Genomic DNA, 17,499 nt, shown 5'->3' on the forward strand with positions numbered 1-17,499 from the left:
AAATCCTTTAGTATTGATCACTAATTTAGCATTTAAAGAACTTAATAGGATTTGCCAAAATTTCACACGAATCGATTTTAGTTATGATTTGTTTAAACAGTAGATATCGAAAGCGATTTGACCGTATGCACAGACAATCAGATTGAAGCAACGCGAGCAAGCAAATTATTGATTTATATGAAGTTAACGATCGATCAATATCCGTTGATTGAATTTCTAAAAAGAACCACGTGTTCTTACCGGTAGACCGTCTCAGCATTATTTATAAGACCGTATTTTTTAATGCAAAATGCGAACTGTGAATTACATACAAACGTGGAAAGATACGGTATTATAAAAACAGAGGGTTCTAAAAGCATTAGCACTAGGATTTAATTTATCGAATGGCCGACGCGGCGCCAACGTTCTGTTTGTCGTAGTACCGTGGAAAGAGTCTGGCTTCCATGATTAATACCTAACTAGTGATTACTACTTTGAGCGAAATACAATCTTCAATAACGAACGAAATACCGTCTCTTTTATCAATGTATATGATTCAAATTAATTGAAATATCTAACGAACATAGAAGATTATGCCTAGAATAATATATGAATTATTACAATTTCGTCGTCGAGTTTTCGTCTCGGAATATTTAAAATGATTTTGTATATATTGAGGTTTGGAGGATGATTACTTTATTTTTTAACAGTGCTTATGTTTTTCATAATTTATTTTTTAGGCCGATAGTAGCTTGAGGTGGGACTGTCGCAATAGAAAAATTTAAATATTGTAAAAAGCGCTATAAAAATCGTTTTTAAATTTGCTTAAATATGGCTGTATATTGGTATGTGACCAGAGTTAGAATATAGAACAATCTAAAACCGCTAGATCCAATATAAAGCTTTTTTGACATTCTCATAGCGGTGTGACAAAAAGGAAAATTATTACAAACTTCGCATAGAAAGTATGTTTATAGTTTGATGAAATTGATAATGTTATGGCGTGGTATGGCGTTAGAACAATAGCTAAAGGCGCCGACGTTATCGACGAGCGCTGTTCCAAACACGTTAGATACATATTAATTAAGTTATTAGGAAGTGTGAATATTTTAACCATTTCAAATTCCAACTTCGAATTTGTATTAAGAACTCTGTGTTCTTTTGTTTTACTTATTTGTTTCGTAAATACTTTTGTCTAACGAAGGTTTATTTTAAGAAATTTCTCGAGTACTATACGAAGAATCTAAAGATAGTGAAATATTTGCGTAATTGTTAAAGCGCAAATAGAAACTTGCTCATATTTTTAGTTCGTAGTCTGTTAGTGAGAATTTTTTTATGACATGTTTCTAATAATCTATTTAGCTAGTTAGTAGTTCTAAGTTTCAAACTTCAGTTATAATATAATATCAACAGTATTTGTCGTTGTTTAAAATCGTAAAATTTAAATATCAGTTTTGAGAAACTTTCACACGGTTGGGTTCATTGTTTTCGGTTTTTCACCTTACAAATCATGAATCATATAAGATTGGATTCTAATAAGTCACTAGACAATGTTTCCCGTAAAGCCCCGCGGGATTGAATTTCGTTATATCCCTAAGAAAGGATTTTTGACGGGGATAGAACTCTATCCCTCTGTATCGTGTTTCTTGAGGATTAAATGAACTGAGTCAGAATAGAAATATTTGTCAGTAAAACAAACAAATACAGATTTTTAAGAAATCGTTTTTCAAAAACGATCTTTACATACAAATATACATATTAACGATTCGTTAAATATAAGCAAAGTAAATATTTGCCGCAAGCGAAACTTAATTTACAGCCATCGCGCTAGTATTAAGACGGTAAAAATAACAAAACATAACGATCACCTAACCTATATTTCTCGATTTTATGAACCCATAAAATAAACACCATAACAAATTATGTCATTCGCTGAAATATAAATTTCGTAATTTTTATAACTGACTGCTAATGAGTCACGCGAACGTACAGACATAAAGTTAATCATTAGTTAGATTATTCAGAGGTCGCGTGATGTCATAGTGAGCGCAGTGGTCATGGCTGTATTTTAAGCACAGTAAGTTGTTAACCAGTTGAAACTAGTTCTGATATATTATTTAACATTTGATATATTGATGGACACTTCTGCTGTCCAATGCTCTCTGTCTTGAGGGTCTGGTCTCAGCTTCCACTAAAGTATCCACACTCTTTGGCGTTTCTCTTTTAAAATTATTTGCTTGTGTTAGTCATGGTGTCGCGGCCCGCAAATATTTATCGCGTATATTTTAACATTTTTTTTTTATTATTTCATGACGTTTTGAACACTTAGTAGTCCACCATTTTACTGGTGGTAGAGCTTTGTGCAAGCTCGTCTCGGTAGGTACCACCCACTCATCAGATATTCTACCGCAAAACAACAGTACTTGGTATTGTTGTGTTCCGGTTTTAAGGGTGAGTGAGCCAGTGTAATTGCAGGCACAAGGGACATAACATTTTAGTTCCCAAGGTTGGGTTAGGTTAGGTTAGACAAACAGACATGTTCATGCACACAAATGTCTGTCCTGGGTAGGAATCGACCTTCTATTCGGCTTCAAAGTATCTACCAACCACGCCAGCCGGCTCGTCCCGCCAACCGCTTTGCCCATCACGGGATTTATTCACATGTTGTTTCTTTACTATGATGATGTGATCTCCGTTTTATTGTATTCAGTGTGGGAATTTCAAAAGTATAATACAATATACCTGCTATATGAAAAGGAGGTCGTATGATATCACTAGCATTGTACTCGGTCAGGGCTGCACTTTGTGTTGCACTCACTAAACACGTTTCGAATTGTTATTCCCTTCTACACGATTTAGTCTTTCCACGTCTAATGCCATTTGAGTTGTTTACCAATCAAGTCAAATCTATATATATATATATATATATATATATATATATATATATATATATATATATATATATATACGATCAATGCACATAATTTAAATATATAGATTTTTTTTTCTTCTCGCTGGAAAAACACATTTATGTGTTTCCCCCACATGAGGTGGGGGGGTATGTGGGACTCGCCGGCGCTGAAGGCGCCGCATAACCACTAAAAAACCAGCGGTACCCACTCCATCTTGTCTGGGGACGTCACGGGATCGCTTGCGCATTATTACCGTGCCGAAATATATAGATATGCCCTATGTACCAACACGATTACTTTAATTATAATATGATAATAGTAAGTTTATTTATTTAAACATAAACATTAATTGATACATAGATTACAAACTGGTAAGCTTGTGTACTAAGACAACATTATAAGTAGCATTAACTAAAAAAAATTTGTTTTGCTTTTATTTTATTGGGTGATTGGAACTTACTATCCTAATAATCATATCATAGATTACATCTTTCTGATTTTATTAACGATAACGAAAATAGTATTTTATTATGAACTTTCATTTTTATAATAATATCCGTTGCACTTGTGATTCTTAGAATAGAGGATTACGAATAATTTACCTTGAAAAGGGAGACAATGACAAGAGGAAACGTTCCCTTCATTTTAGGACCGTTGTCAGGGCTTAAACATAATATTAACAATCTTCTATCTTGTGATTTCATAATGAAAATAGTACGACAACAGGCAAAACTAATCACAACGACCATTTCATCCCACGAACCAACTTATTAACTGTTGGATGAAATATGAATTAATAATTTAATACATCTAATTTGTTTGGTAGTTGATTTCGCATTAAATCGTAAATCACTTATGACTCAGTTGGCGAGACGCCAGTAGATAGCGAGTTCGAAACCTGCAACGATTGATAATATTTATAGTTAACTGTTATATCGTATTAGACGATTTAATTGCAAACGTGTTCTGCAAATGATTTACTGTTATATGGGGCCATAACTTATATGACGAGCCGGTTGGCGTGGTTGGTGGATGCTTGCCTTTCACGCCGAAGATTGTGTGCATGAACATGTCTGTTTGTCCTGAGTCTGGGTGTAATTATCTATATAAGTATCAATTAACAAAAGAAAAGCAGTATATATAGTATATCAGTTGTCTGGTTTCCATAATATAAGCTACAGAGCTTGTTAAAAATGTCCCAGGATTTTATTAATTTTATTATTATATATATTTAATATATCTTGTAATATGCCAAATATTATATATGATGGCATAAGATTCGCTTAAGTTACATTTCTATAAGTTATTTTTATAGTACTGTAATGTTACATGTCAATGACCTTTTTTTTAAGTAGTAAGTTCATTATGTAAGATTTAAAAACACACACGTAAACATAAGCTTAAAATATAACTCCTGAATTTTTTCAAGCTTAATGAGTTGTAAAGTATTTTATTATCCTTTAGGCTGTCAGTACGCCTTCATCCGCGTCGATCTCATTTACGGTAAACTGTAATTTATGTTCCTATACCTGAATAAATCCGGTGTCAACTCACCTATATTACAAATTTAATTACGATATATTTAATGGTTCAGTCGTGGCGAAGTTACAGCTAGTTATACAACAATTACTTTCCCATTTATAATACTAGTAAATATAGAAATGGCTTGCGAGTCTCGTGGATACGAACACCTTGCCCCAAAAAAGATACACTGACTTCACAATCGTTTCGACACGAGTAATTAGCACTGGTCTGACTTGAACAAGTCAATTACAACAGAATATACGTGAGGCTCACAAAAAATATATTCAATTGAATTCTTCATACGGTATTTAAAATATATAAATAACAATGACAATTTGATAGGTAATATAATAATAAATATCCTGGGACATTACTCACACACGGCCATCTGATCCCAAATTAAGCAGAGCTTGTACTATGGAAACTGATAGTATATCAGTTATCTGGTTTCCATTAGGCAGTAGACTGCCTAGCGTTTTCCCGGCCTAGTAACGCCAGGGTCCGCTTTCCTGCATCTATTCCCACTCCACTTTGCCCGATCTAAAGCGTCCTCCTTAGTGAGATCGTTCTCTCTCATATCGTCCCTCACAACATCGAGCCAGCGCTTTTTGGGCCTGCGCGGGATACATATATATATATATATATATATATATATATGTGTTTTCGATTGTTTGAAATAAGTACGAATATCTAGAACATATTGACAAAATGTTTATGGGTGGTGAATAACGCCAATTTACCAGTTCTATCTATTCTATAAACAAAACATATGTATTGATGTAAGTATTAAATTCGTTTGTCTTACAACTATCTTCCTCTATTTAGAATTTATGACAAAACAAACAAATATATGTACATAAATATGTAAAATCGGATATACGTTCCAAGACAATTCTCCGTTCGATTTCCCTTCAAATCAATTAACATAGTTTCCTGTAGATATTAGTTGATTGAATATTTTCAAAACAATACAACTGTGTGGATGCTTGTTTTATCTTTTGTTATGTCACGTCCTGTTTATGCGCCGGCTACTGAAATATTTAACCTATATCTTCTTGAAATATTAAAAGCTTTATGGAACATTTTATAAACAAACTCATATTGACTTCATAGCTTGGTCTTAGATTAACAGTGATGTTATTATTGGTGATATTGTTTTTATATTTGTAATCTAATTTCTGGTATGACTTCTGTAAATGGCAGCGCATTTTTCGCTCAATGCAAAGAGGTTTCGATCCGCGATCGGTAGAAATACATATGTTGCAAGAACACGAATCGTGAATAAAGTCAAGATATTTTCATTAAAAATAAAAAAAAATACAATCACAAATGAATCGTCAAGCGCTACCAATGTCTGAAAGTGATATATGCGACTGATTATAATAAAATTAAAAAATTTTAAGGAAACGCGTATTAAAATAGCTTATTAATCTAATCCGGGGGTTCTTGAATGCCGGCAACGCATCAGCAACTCCCCTTATATTGCAGGTGTCCATGGGTGACGGTGACCACATACCATCAATTGGACCTTTTGCTTGCTTGTATCAACTTCTCAATAATAGAAAATAACATTGTAGATATGTATTGCTGTATATTTCTATAATTGTATTTTATGTTGTTAACTGTAACTAATTTTAACCGCTGATATCTGCATATTTGCTGTAGATATTAACTGCATTTCCATTCTGTCATTGATGTGAATAATATCGGAACAGAGACTGAAAATAAAATGTTATTTACATAAATTATGCGTCCTACGCCTGTGCGCCTCACGCGTCGCATAAATCTGATAGATAAGACCTTGAGAAAAAGGGTCGCGGTCTATCTGCTTGACCAATATTATATAAAATATATAAGTTACATTAGAACAGATTATTTATATGTGGGTCCGATGGTGAGCGTTTAGCTCGTCTGGGTAGGTACCACCCACTCATCAGATATTCTACCGCAAAACAACAGTACTTGGTATTGTTGTGTTCCGGTTTGAAGGGTGAGTGAGCCAGTGTAATTACAGGCACAAGGGACATAACATCTTAGTTCAAGCTTCTTCAATCTTAGCCAAGGTTGGTGGCGCATTGCTGATGTAAGCGATGGTTAACATTTCTTACAATGCCAATGTCTATGGGCGTTGGTGATCACTTACCATCAGGTGGCCCATATGTTCGTCCGCCTTCCTATTCCATAAAAAAGCGTACATTAAATGATAGTATAAGTTCGAGTTTAACATTACAATCACATGTTACAAACGATTGATGCGTTGACGAACATTTGTCGTAGTATCCTGGCAATGTCGATCGTAACGGTTAAGACTGTATTGTGTTACATTACAAGTATTGCGCAATGTACGTACTCACTGTTGCAATCGAAGTTGAAACATCAATACACATGACTGCTCTGTCTAAGTAAAATAAAGTAAAAATAACATCAAATTACATAAATTCGTGCGCATATTTAAACCCTAAATAAGACCGTTATTTTTATCTAACTGGAAAAACAGTGACGCGTTTTACCCACATGAAGTGGTGGCACCAGGATATCGGTGTTACACTTCTCTTGTTGCGTTACAAGACTCAGATAGGGTCCTATTTTGATTTGATCCCTAACAAAGTACCTACTAAGGCAATGTAATATTGACACGCTTATACACTCGTAGCTTAGGATTAAGCAGTATCATAATAATAGGTGATAACGGTGTTCAAGTGATACAGGCAACAACAACTAATGTAATTAAGTAATAGAACAAATAAAATTACCTAATAAAATATAAAACCGGTTTTTTTTCATAGTATAGGAAGGCGGACGAGCATATGGGCCACCTGATGGTAAAGTGGGCACCAACGCCTATAGATATTGGCATTGTAAGAAATGTTAACCATCGCTTAAATCGCCAATGCGATACCAACCTTGGGAGCTAAAATGTTATGTCCCTTGTGCCTGTAATTACACTGGCTCACCCACCCTTCAAACCGGAACACAACAATAACAAGTACTGCTGTTTTGCGGTAGAATATCTGATGAGTGGGTGGTACTTACCCAGACGGGCCTGCACAAAGCCCTACCACCAGTTAAAGTTTGTCCTATTACTTAGTAATGATCTACAATAACATCAGATTATATAGAGATAACTCCCCAAGGTTAATATATGACATAAATCTTTCAATTTAAACGACACTAGGACAAGATCTCGGCTCTTTAAATGATCTCAATCTTCGCTCTCAATTTGAGGAACCCTGTGCCCAATTAATATGACAAAAGACCTACGGCAGACATTATCTCCGTGTCATCTATTACTTCATTCATGTCGAATGAGTTTAATATATATATTTTTTTATAGAAAAGGAAGGCGGACGAGCATATGTGCCACCTGATGGTAAATGGTCACCAACGCCCATAGACAATGGCAAATGATAATGGCAAATAGTTACTCTATTTTCTGTTAATTATTCACTTACGCTTTTACAATATTAGTGAGGATGTCAATTGGTTTAGCCATCTTAATTAAATTAAAGATTAAAACCTACCTATATACCGACGCTTAAGGTGATTACTTTTCATTTTCATATATGAAAAGAATAAATGCAACATTAAAAATAATTAAAAAAATACCTTAAAGTAGCGGTTCTAATGATACACGCAATCTTGCTTTTTTAAAATCGAACCTTGAATTGAAAGTTTTCTAGACGAAGATGTGATAATCAATAGGTTCGTTTTTTAAATTGTAAACACTGATACGTTTGCAAAATTATGTGTCTCGACATTTTGCGCGTTCGAATTTCAAATTTAAAATGTGATTCACGATCATGAATGAATGCTAATTTTATGGTCTTGGTTGATTACAAGCGACCGAGTCATGCTTTCATTGTTTAACGAGCTATAAACTATCGGGGATGACTGTAAAGAACCATTGATTTACTATACGATGCTGCAACAATACGAGCTTCTAAATTGTTTTACGTGTTCCAAGTACTTAACGTTGTTCAGTCATACGACGATGATTGATTTGTTTATGGACGCCAACACAAATTTTTCGGACGTAAATTTTGTTGAAGATAATTTCGTTTTTGTACATACATATATACAGAGTAAAATCCTTTAATTGATTCTATACTCATAGATAAGAAATACCAAAAATAATTTATTTTTAATATGATAGGAGGTGAGGCTCTCCTGATGAAAAGTGACCACTCCCAGGGATATCTACAACACCGAAGGGTTTTCCACCTCCGGTTGCCGCCCTTTAAGGAATGAGTAGGCACTTTAAAAGAGGAATTATTTTAAGAAAATGTATGCACAGCGATACTCAGATAATGCTAGAAGCGTGTTTTGCAGCGGTTAAGTAAAGCTATTTCATTGCGGCGGCACATTTCTCAGGACTTCCTTAATATTAGATTTCAAGATACGTTTTCTGTTACGGATAAATACGAAACAAATTGTAAATGTTTATTTTTAACTTTACATTTATTATATATATTATAATTTTATTTATAGACACGATAAGATATGTGAAGTTGAATCTCGTATCAATTCAAAGAATGCGCATTACTCGATAAATAACGTAAGTGATACGGATTAATTAATTAATAATAGTAGGCGATCAGCCGCATGTCGGTTTTGAAATGATATAATTTATTCCGATTATGCTATAATATAAGTGCCTGCAAAATCTAAATATGAATTTAAAAAAAAAAATTAGGAGTAATTATAAGAAAATAATTATTTCTACTTTGTTGAGAAGCTGTCTTATAGAGATTAGTAGCTACTATTAAAGATGAGCGTTACTTCCGATGACTGTTCATATACTAAAACTAAGATACAAAATTTAAAGTGTATGTGTAATATATGTGTTACATAAGTTATAGAATAAACTCATAATAAAGATATACATATAATATCGTACCGTAACAGCCTGTGAATGTCACACATGCAGGTTTCCTCGCGATATTTTTCTTCATATACATATAATAAAGATGACTGTATATGTGAATCCACCTAGTTCATCTTAATTCTTGATTGCTAATTCGAATATAAGACGTAACAAATGTGAATCATTTCAAAACAATATTTAGAGAAGCTAAGAAAATCGAGTAGACCACAGACGCCATGGAATGAGTTAAAAGAAAGTATGAACCCTGTAACCCTAGATGCAGATGCTTTTGATCTCCGTAGAGGCAGGAATTGTTACGCTAAACTGTACGTTACTCGACTTGAACAATGTTTGTATTGTTTTTCGAGGCAAAAACGACAGAGTTATTGGGTAAACCACACTGATGACGGTTTGGTACAGAGTTCAGAGTTTATAAAAGTTAAATGGGTGTGATTACCAAGTGCTTTAGCGACTTGCTGCAAGCTGGTCTGCTATCGCAATTATTATATTCTACTGTAAAACTGTATTGCTGTTTCGTATTGAAGAGAGACTGAGCTCGTGTACTTACAACTGTTTCCAGGGCTGGTGATGCATTGACGGAAGGAATACTAATATGTTTTTAGTTTCAATGTCTGTGGGCTGTGAATTAACCATTTAGTGACTTATTATAAATTAAAAAATAAAAGCTTACTTACGTTTTACCATTATAGTAGGTACTATTATACAAAATGTTCAACGATACTATAATGTCGATATAAAATAATAAAAAAAAATGTAAACCCATTAACTTGCACCAGACAAGTATTTAAATATTTTTTACATTTAACAACGCCGTCCCCGTCTCATTACTCCGTATCCCTCGTAATAGAACGTACTTGTAGTGCTTTGTATATCTTTAATTACAGCACTATTCACTGTTCTGCATTATAAGGACGAGACGTTTTTAGTTTTCAATGTAAGCTTACTCAACGTTGCGATTTCACAACCAAGTTCGTGATACGATTTTATCTTTAGGAAATTATGTTTGCGTATCTCCTGCTTTGGTGTCTATACATATATACGTTCATACCTTATTATTAAATGTTATTGTTTTTAAAAATATTTTTATGTTTTTTTTAAAGCTATTATACAATTTGAATGTTGATCCTTCTGACGGATTTACAAAAAAATGGTCCATAACAACTTTACCAACATTTAAAACGCTATTTTTTCAAAACCATTATATGTACATAGATTATTCAAGATCTCGACCATTAATATCGCGTTAATTCAATGCAGAAGTTGTTTATTTGTCTTGACTTCTCATATGGTTGGTATAGTACGTATGTATATAGTATGTATTTATATGTTGCAAAATAGTAACTACTGACAATTCTTTTCTCGATAGAATCAAAAAGAAAAGAGGTGGTACTTCAAAATAAATCTTGCAAAATGAATTGGTATAATTTGAATCTACATAGATTATGTTGTGAGTAATTTTATTTGTAATTTGAAAAACGTTTGTTGTTTGTTCGAAAGCAACGATTACTGCGGACAGCAATTTTGCTGTCATTCCTAGTTAGCACGTTGTAACGTTATGTCGTTGGATGCAAATAAATGCATTATTCGTGGTGTCCAATCGCGAAAATAGTTTTTATCAATCGTTTTTAATAATAATAATAATCATCTATTTGCAAGAAACATAGTTTTACAGATGTTATGATTTCTTTATAAGTATCTAATACATTTCGCCCACGATAGGCACGCAAAAATATTCGTTAATTTTTTGTCAAAAATGTTGCTTTGATAAATATTGAACGTTGTATTTAAAGTATTTCAGATCTTTGATTTTAATATTAACCTTTACAGAAGTGACTTGAAGCAGTCAAATTAAGTTATTTAAAATCTTGGCTATCGGAGCCATGATACCGTAACCTATACTAATTAATGCGAAAGTACCTCTGTCTGCTATGCTTTCACTGAATCAATTTTAATGAAATTCGGTATGAAGCTTAATCCCAAAAAAGGATTTTAGTTACTTTTCATTCCTAACACTTAACATTTCAACCTGCGGGCGAAGCTGCGGGCGAAAACTAGTACCTTTATATATATACGATAACGGTAAAACCTTTTGAAGAAAAACCGATGAGGAAAAGTCGCTTCTATTCGCCAGTTATAAATATTAACGACGCTTTATGTCTCGACAAATACTTCTCAAATCATTTTCTGTCGTGATTTTGAAATTATTTTGTCTATATATCTAAACAAATAAATAAAATTCAATTGTCTGTCAGTGATTTCAAAATAACTGCTTCTTTTTAAATTAATGAGGTTCTTTGCGAGTTACCAATCACTAAACAATCATTTTTAGACGCTACTAATTTATTAATTAAGCAGGCATTATGTGCTTTAAAATGGCAGATTTTGCTTATATACATATACTCACAATATTTACCACGTTCAAGTGAATTTTTCTTACCCATATAATAATAATATTTATAATAATTTAATGCAATCATAAAGCAGTCGTGTCAAAGATTTGGATAATACGTTCTCACGGCGCATTGTGATTTTAAATCATGAACCGTGTCGCTTGTTTGGCGCGCTTCGAATGTTTTGTGCACTTGTATTACTGTTGCAATTCATTAATTAACCAGTAAAATCTTACAAACGAGTCTATCGCTGTTTATTAATTTTTGTATTACCCGTTAATACTAACATATCGACTGTCGTAAAATATATTTCATTTTAATGTAGTGTGTGTATCTATGCAGTTACATAAAAAGTATATAAGTTTTTCACTGGTGCTAGGGCTTTGTGCAAGCTCGTCTAGGTAGGTACCACCCAGTCATCAGATATTTTATCGCAAAACAGCAGTACTTGGTATTGTTGTGTTCTGGTTTGAAGGATGAGTGAGCCAGTGTAATTACAGGCACAAGGGACATAACATCTTAGTTCCCAAGATTGGTGACGCATTGGCGATGTTAGGGATGGTTAAAATGCCAATGTCTATGGGCGTTGGTGGTCACTTACCATCAGGTGGCTCTTATGCTCGTCCGCTTACCTATAATATAAAAAAAAAGTAATTTACGATGTACATTGTACGATTTCGATTCAATCGACAATATCTCGATTACATTTATTACTTTTAAAGATATACAAAGGTTAATTGAAAAATAAATTAATTATCTAACGCTTATAACTGTTTACTTGAATGTAACTCGCATAGCCGGTTTACCGTTACTTGCCAATATTTCATGGCGTGTTCCGCGAAATTGTATTATTATGGATAATATTGTATGCAATATTTACTAAATTAATATTGTGTAAAATTATTTTTTAAATTAATATATAAAATATGTATAAAATAATTAGATGATGTCGCTTTTAAACGAGAATTGAAATAAGATAAAGGTATTTTGTTGTTTTTCAAATATTAATTAATTATATATTTTATTGTCCAGGTGTTGAGAGAAGCGCGGCAGAATGCCGGAGGGAGTTGCCAAAGATGGCAAGGAGGCGAAGACGAAAGCGAAGGAGTCGCCGAAACGCCGCACCAACCTCGCCAAGATAAAACTCGAGCTGCTAGATGGATCGGCTATGGAACTTGAGGCCGATGTGCGTTGATCAATGTAACATTGTCACTTTTAGTTCCTTATTTAAAAATCTATTCTTAAAAATATAAATAAGGGCAAGGACACATGCGTGGATTGTGGAGATTTGGTCATAATAATATTTTAACAGAAAAACTTATATTTTACTCAGGTTTATTGTCTGTATATTATTAATAACGAGTGTTCAGTAAATATTCTGCAAAATATAAACAAAAAACAACCAAAAGATATTTCCTTTTTGCCGTAATATATTATTTGCGATGCACTTTTTTGTTGATTATTATTTATTGAATCTCTACTACAGAATAGTACTGCGAGTAATTTGTTTTGTTTTATAAAATAATCATTATACACTGGCCTCCAAAAAAATCGACCCACCTACATATTTTGTAAAAAAGCTATCGTATGGTTTTAAAATACCACATATTTATATTTTTAAGATTGATAATGAAAAATGCAATTGTAGGATTGTACAAAAACAGAAATAGTGCGCAAAAAATAGGTTTTTAGGTAAATATGTGACAAAACACGAAAACACAAAATTTTACGCAATTTTATTTTTTTGTATACAAAACGATTATGCCGTTTGTTTTTAAATTTGGGTGCCTAAATCTTACTTTAATAGGGAGTGTTTCCTCCTCTTGACCTAATCACTGCCTGCATACGCCTATTAAGTGACCTGATTAGCTTTTTAATGTCTTCCTGTGGGGTCCGTTGCCATTCTTCAGTTAGGGCAGCTTCCAGTTGATTCAGGGTTTCTGGAATTGGATTTCGTGCTCGAACCGTACGTTTTAGCTGGTCCCAGAGGTGCTCTATCGGGTTTAAGTCCGGACTATTGGCTGGCCACTGCATAACTGGAATTTCGACTTCCCTGAGATAGTCTTTAACAATTCTAGCGACGTGAGGTCGTGCGTTGTCGTGCATAAGTTGGAAATTATCCCCAATATATCCAGCGTAAGGCATCGCATGAGGCTCCAGAATGTCCGTTATGTAAGTTTCAGCATTAACAGCACGATTTCGGAAAAAAACCAGCTCTGTGCGTCCCGTCAAAGAAATACCTCCCCAAAACATTGTAGAACCTCCACCAAATCGGACTGTTTCTCGAATGCAACACTGAGAGTAGCGTTCTCCTGGCCTTCGCATGACGTTACGTCGTCCATCAGAGCCTACTAGACATTCGGCTTTCATCACTGAACAATACTGTCTCCCATTGGTCCAGTGTCCAATCGACGTGCTGCCTAGCAAATTGTAGTCTTGCTTGTCGATGGGATGCTGTGAGTTTTGGTCCTGTTGCTGGCTTGTGAGGGGTTAAGTTTTGCTCTCGAAGTCTTCTTCTTACAGTATTTTCACTCACAGACACTCCACGACTTTCTCGGAGTCTACCTTGAACGTCAACAGCCGAAAGATGTCGGTTTCTTAAAGACGTCAAACCAATTAAACGGTCATCGGTCGGGTTCGTGACACGCCCCCTGCCAGATCCTGGTCTCCGGCGATACTCCCCAGTCTCCAAGTAGTGTTTGTACACTCGTCGCACCGCTGAACGACTTAATTTTAGTGTTCTAGCCACATTTCGCTGACTTAACCCCTCATGAATAAGAGCTACGACTTGAGCAGCTTCTGCTTCAGTAGTATCCATTTTTTATGTTTAAACTTATTAAAATTATTATTTCAACAAAGTTTCATACACTTAATCAATAATAAACATCGAACCGAGATGACTCCGCGTTAAGAACTGGAAATAAACTAACCATGCACTTTGTGCACAAAGTAACGTTTTCTTATCAATACTTTAAAAATATTCCAAATATCCTCAATAACACTTACAACTCCTCCAAATCAATATCAAGTGGGTAATAAAATGTTAAATGTATGTCCCATAAGTAAAACAATCCACCTAGGTCGTCGCATAGTTAAGATAACAACTTTGTAAGTAAAAAAATACGGGTGGGTCGATTTTTTTGGCGGCCAGTATATTTTATTGTTTAAATACAATTTACATATTTATTTGTAAATAATGAATTTTAGCAATGTTAATTATAAAAGAGTATCGATTGATAGATGTCGGTTTTCAATTCGTGTACACTGTTCCAGAGGAAAATTCGCGGTCATGATCTACTTAGCAAGGTCTGCGACAGCCTCAACCTGGTCGAGAAAGACTATTTCGGGTTGTTGTACGAGGATCGAGGGGATCCACGTGTCTGGATCGACCTGGAGAAGCGAGTTTCTAAGATGCTGAAACGTATGTATAATTATTCTTTTTTATGTAGGAATTTAAGTTTTTTCATCAATTAAATATTTTGTAGTTTAAAAAAATATATTGGTAGGGTTTTGTGCAAACCCACTCACCGCATATACCACCGCTAAACAGCAAAACTTGTAATTATTGTGTTCTGGTTTGAAGGGTTAGTGTAACGACAGACACAAAGGACACATTATATAGTTGCTTACTTACCAAGATTGGTGGCGCATTGACGATGAAAGTAAGGGATGGCTAATATTTCTTACAATGTCGATGGGCACTTATCATACCTAGCCTTTAGGTAGATATTATCTTATATCACACAAAAATATATAAATGGATTTTGAGAAATATGAAAATGGGATTAAATGCAAATATTAAATGTATCGATGATCAAACTAGATGAGCCGTGGGTGGTGAGGTTCGCGGTGAAGTTCTACCCGCCAGAGCCGACGCAGCTGCGGGAGGAGCTGACGCGGTACCAGCTCGTGCTGGCCATCAGGAAAGACCTACTGGAAGGTAGGAATTTCAATACTAATTTAATAATAAGGAAATATTTAATTCGAATCCAGACAATGTTTGGGAATATAAGTCCATAATTGTGTTTCCTTTTCCATAGGTCGCCTTCCATGCTCTACGGTAACTCACGCATTGCTCGCCAGCTATCTGCTACAGTCCGAGCTGGGCGACTACGAGGAGACGGAGAACGGTGCTGGTCTCTGCAAACAGCTCAAGCTGGCCCCTCCCGCGACATGCACGGCGGAATTCGAGGAGAAGGTCGTAGAACTGCACAAAACCCACAGGTGAGAAGGTTGTAACGGTTAGTAAAGATTTCAAAAAAGTAAAGGTATTAAAGGGATACATTTAGGAGATAGATTATCTTATATAAATCAAATATGAACTGATACCATTAATAATAATATAATGGCCAACTGACTGAGTGACCTGATTCATTTCGACCACGGTGGTTATCTGCGGCGGAGGTTAGTAAACTGTACCGGAGATATTATTGTGCGCAAGTATTTGCGAAACATTAACCCGCTTTACGAGAATAGTTACTTTTTAAGTTATGGCTGCTACAAGAATTTTCTCAGAAAGACCCCGAAAAATGAGGCATTTTGTTCGTTCACTAAAAATAAAATAAAATATTATAAATAAATGCGACAATTGTTTCCTACTCCTCCAGAGGGCAAACTCCGGCGGAAGCGGAACTGAACTACCTGGAGAACGCGAAGAAGCTCGCCATGTACGGCGTGGACCTGCACCCCGCCAAGGACTCGGAGAACGTCGACATCGCGCTCGGGGTCTGCTCGTCTGGCTTGCTCGTGCACCGCGAGAAGTAAACACCCCTACATTACTTTACTATATACATGCTTTATTTACTTTTTTTCAACGATACACATTATGTATGTAGTATTTTATTGTGTATTTTTTATCTTTCTTATTTGTAATGTAAGTTTTCCAAATTTCAAACTAAACATACTTCACTAGTTAATGGGTTTTTACTCATTAAAAATATACACGACACAACTACCGGGCCATCTTATGTTTGATGACGGTAGAGATGTAATTCCAAAGACAAAAGGTATACTTCGTTCATTCAGCATTACCCCTCCCCCGCAGACTCCGCATAAACCGTTTCGCGTGGCCCAAGATCCTCAAGATCAGCTACAAGCGCCACAACTTTTACGTGAAGCTGCGTCCGGGTGAGTTCGAGCAGTTCGAGTCCACCGTCGGCTTCAAGCTCGCCAACCACCGCGCCGCCAAGAAGCTCTGGAAGACCTGCGTCGAGCATCACACTTTCTTCAGGTCCGACTATCATTATTATCATTATTAAGTTCCCTACTTTGGTATCACAGAGGCTAGCTCCGTGCAGGAGATACTACAGTACACAGGTGTGTTCGCTAACTGAAAACTAGAAACTATTTACCCTCACTCTCATAATCCGATGGGACTTCAGACCAACGGCTTTACGTGCTGTCCGAAGCACGTCAGTGTAACGACTACAACTATTAAACTCCGGAGATTAAACCCAGGACTCAAGAACATGAAACATAATATGCTATATACTCATCTTATTTAGATCTATAGAATTTAAAGGCTCGACGTAAAGGATAAAAATTTCCTGGGGTCTCAGTTGGTAAGGTGTTCCTCAAGGATTAATTCTTAGACCTTTTCTACTCCTTATATACATAAATGGCTTGTCCATTCTTACAGCTGACAAATAAGACATAGTAATGTTTACTAATGATTCCTTACTAGTTTTTCAATTTAAAAGAAAACATGTACAGTATGTCGATGTAAATAATACTGATTGGTTTAGTGTAAATTATCAAATTTTTAATAATAAAACTACAAAAGTTGTATAATTTACGACCAAGTTGTTGG

The 17,499-nt window shown here is 35.0% G+C and overlaps 1 protein-coding gene across 4 annotated transcripts in view; it reads left to right on the forward strand.

Annotated features, from left to right (window-relative positions):
• Positions 1-17,499, forward strand: part of LOC126777017 (protein 4.1 homolog) — an 85,088-nt gene that overhangs the window by 39,344 nt on the left and 28,245 nt on the right. For all 4 annotated transcript variants that reach the window (XM_050499834.1, XM_050499836.1, XM_050499837.1 and 1 more), the window contains exons 2-7: positions 12,723-12,876; positions 14,964-15,111; positions 15,514-15,630; positions 15,731-15,914; positions 16,298-16,450; positions 16,735-16,920. In XM_050499834.1, coding sequence (XP_050355791.1) covers positions 12,745-12,876; positions 14,964-15,111; positions 15,514-15,630; positions 15,731-15,914; positions 16,298-16,450; positions 16,735-16,920 — 920 coding nt within the window. In that variant the 5' untranslated portion in view covers positions 12,723-12,744. The remainder of the gene's footprint in view (positions 1-12,722; positions 12,877-14,963; positions 15,112-15,513; positions 15,631-15,730; positions 15,915-16,297; positions 16,451-16,734; positions 16,921-17,499) is intronic.

This window comes from Nymphalis io, chromosome 22, assembly GCF_905147045.1.
Source record: "Nymphalis io chromosome 22, ilAglIoxx1.1, whole genome shotgun sequence".
Taxonomy (NCBI): domain Eukaryota; kingdom Metazoa; phylum Arthropoda; class Insecta; order Lepidoptera; family Nymphalidae; genus Nymphalis; species Nymphalis io.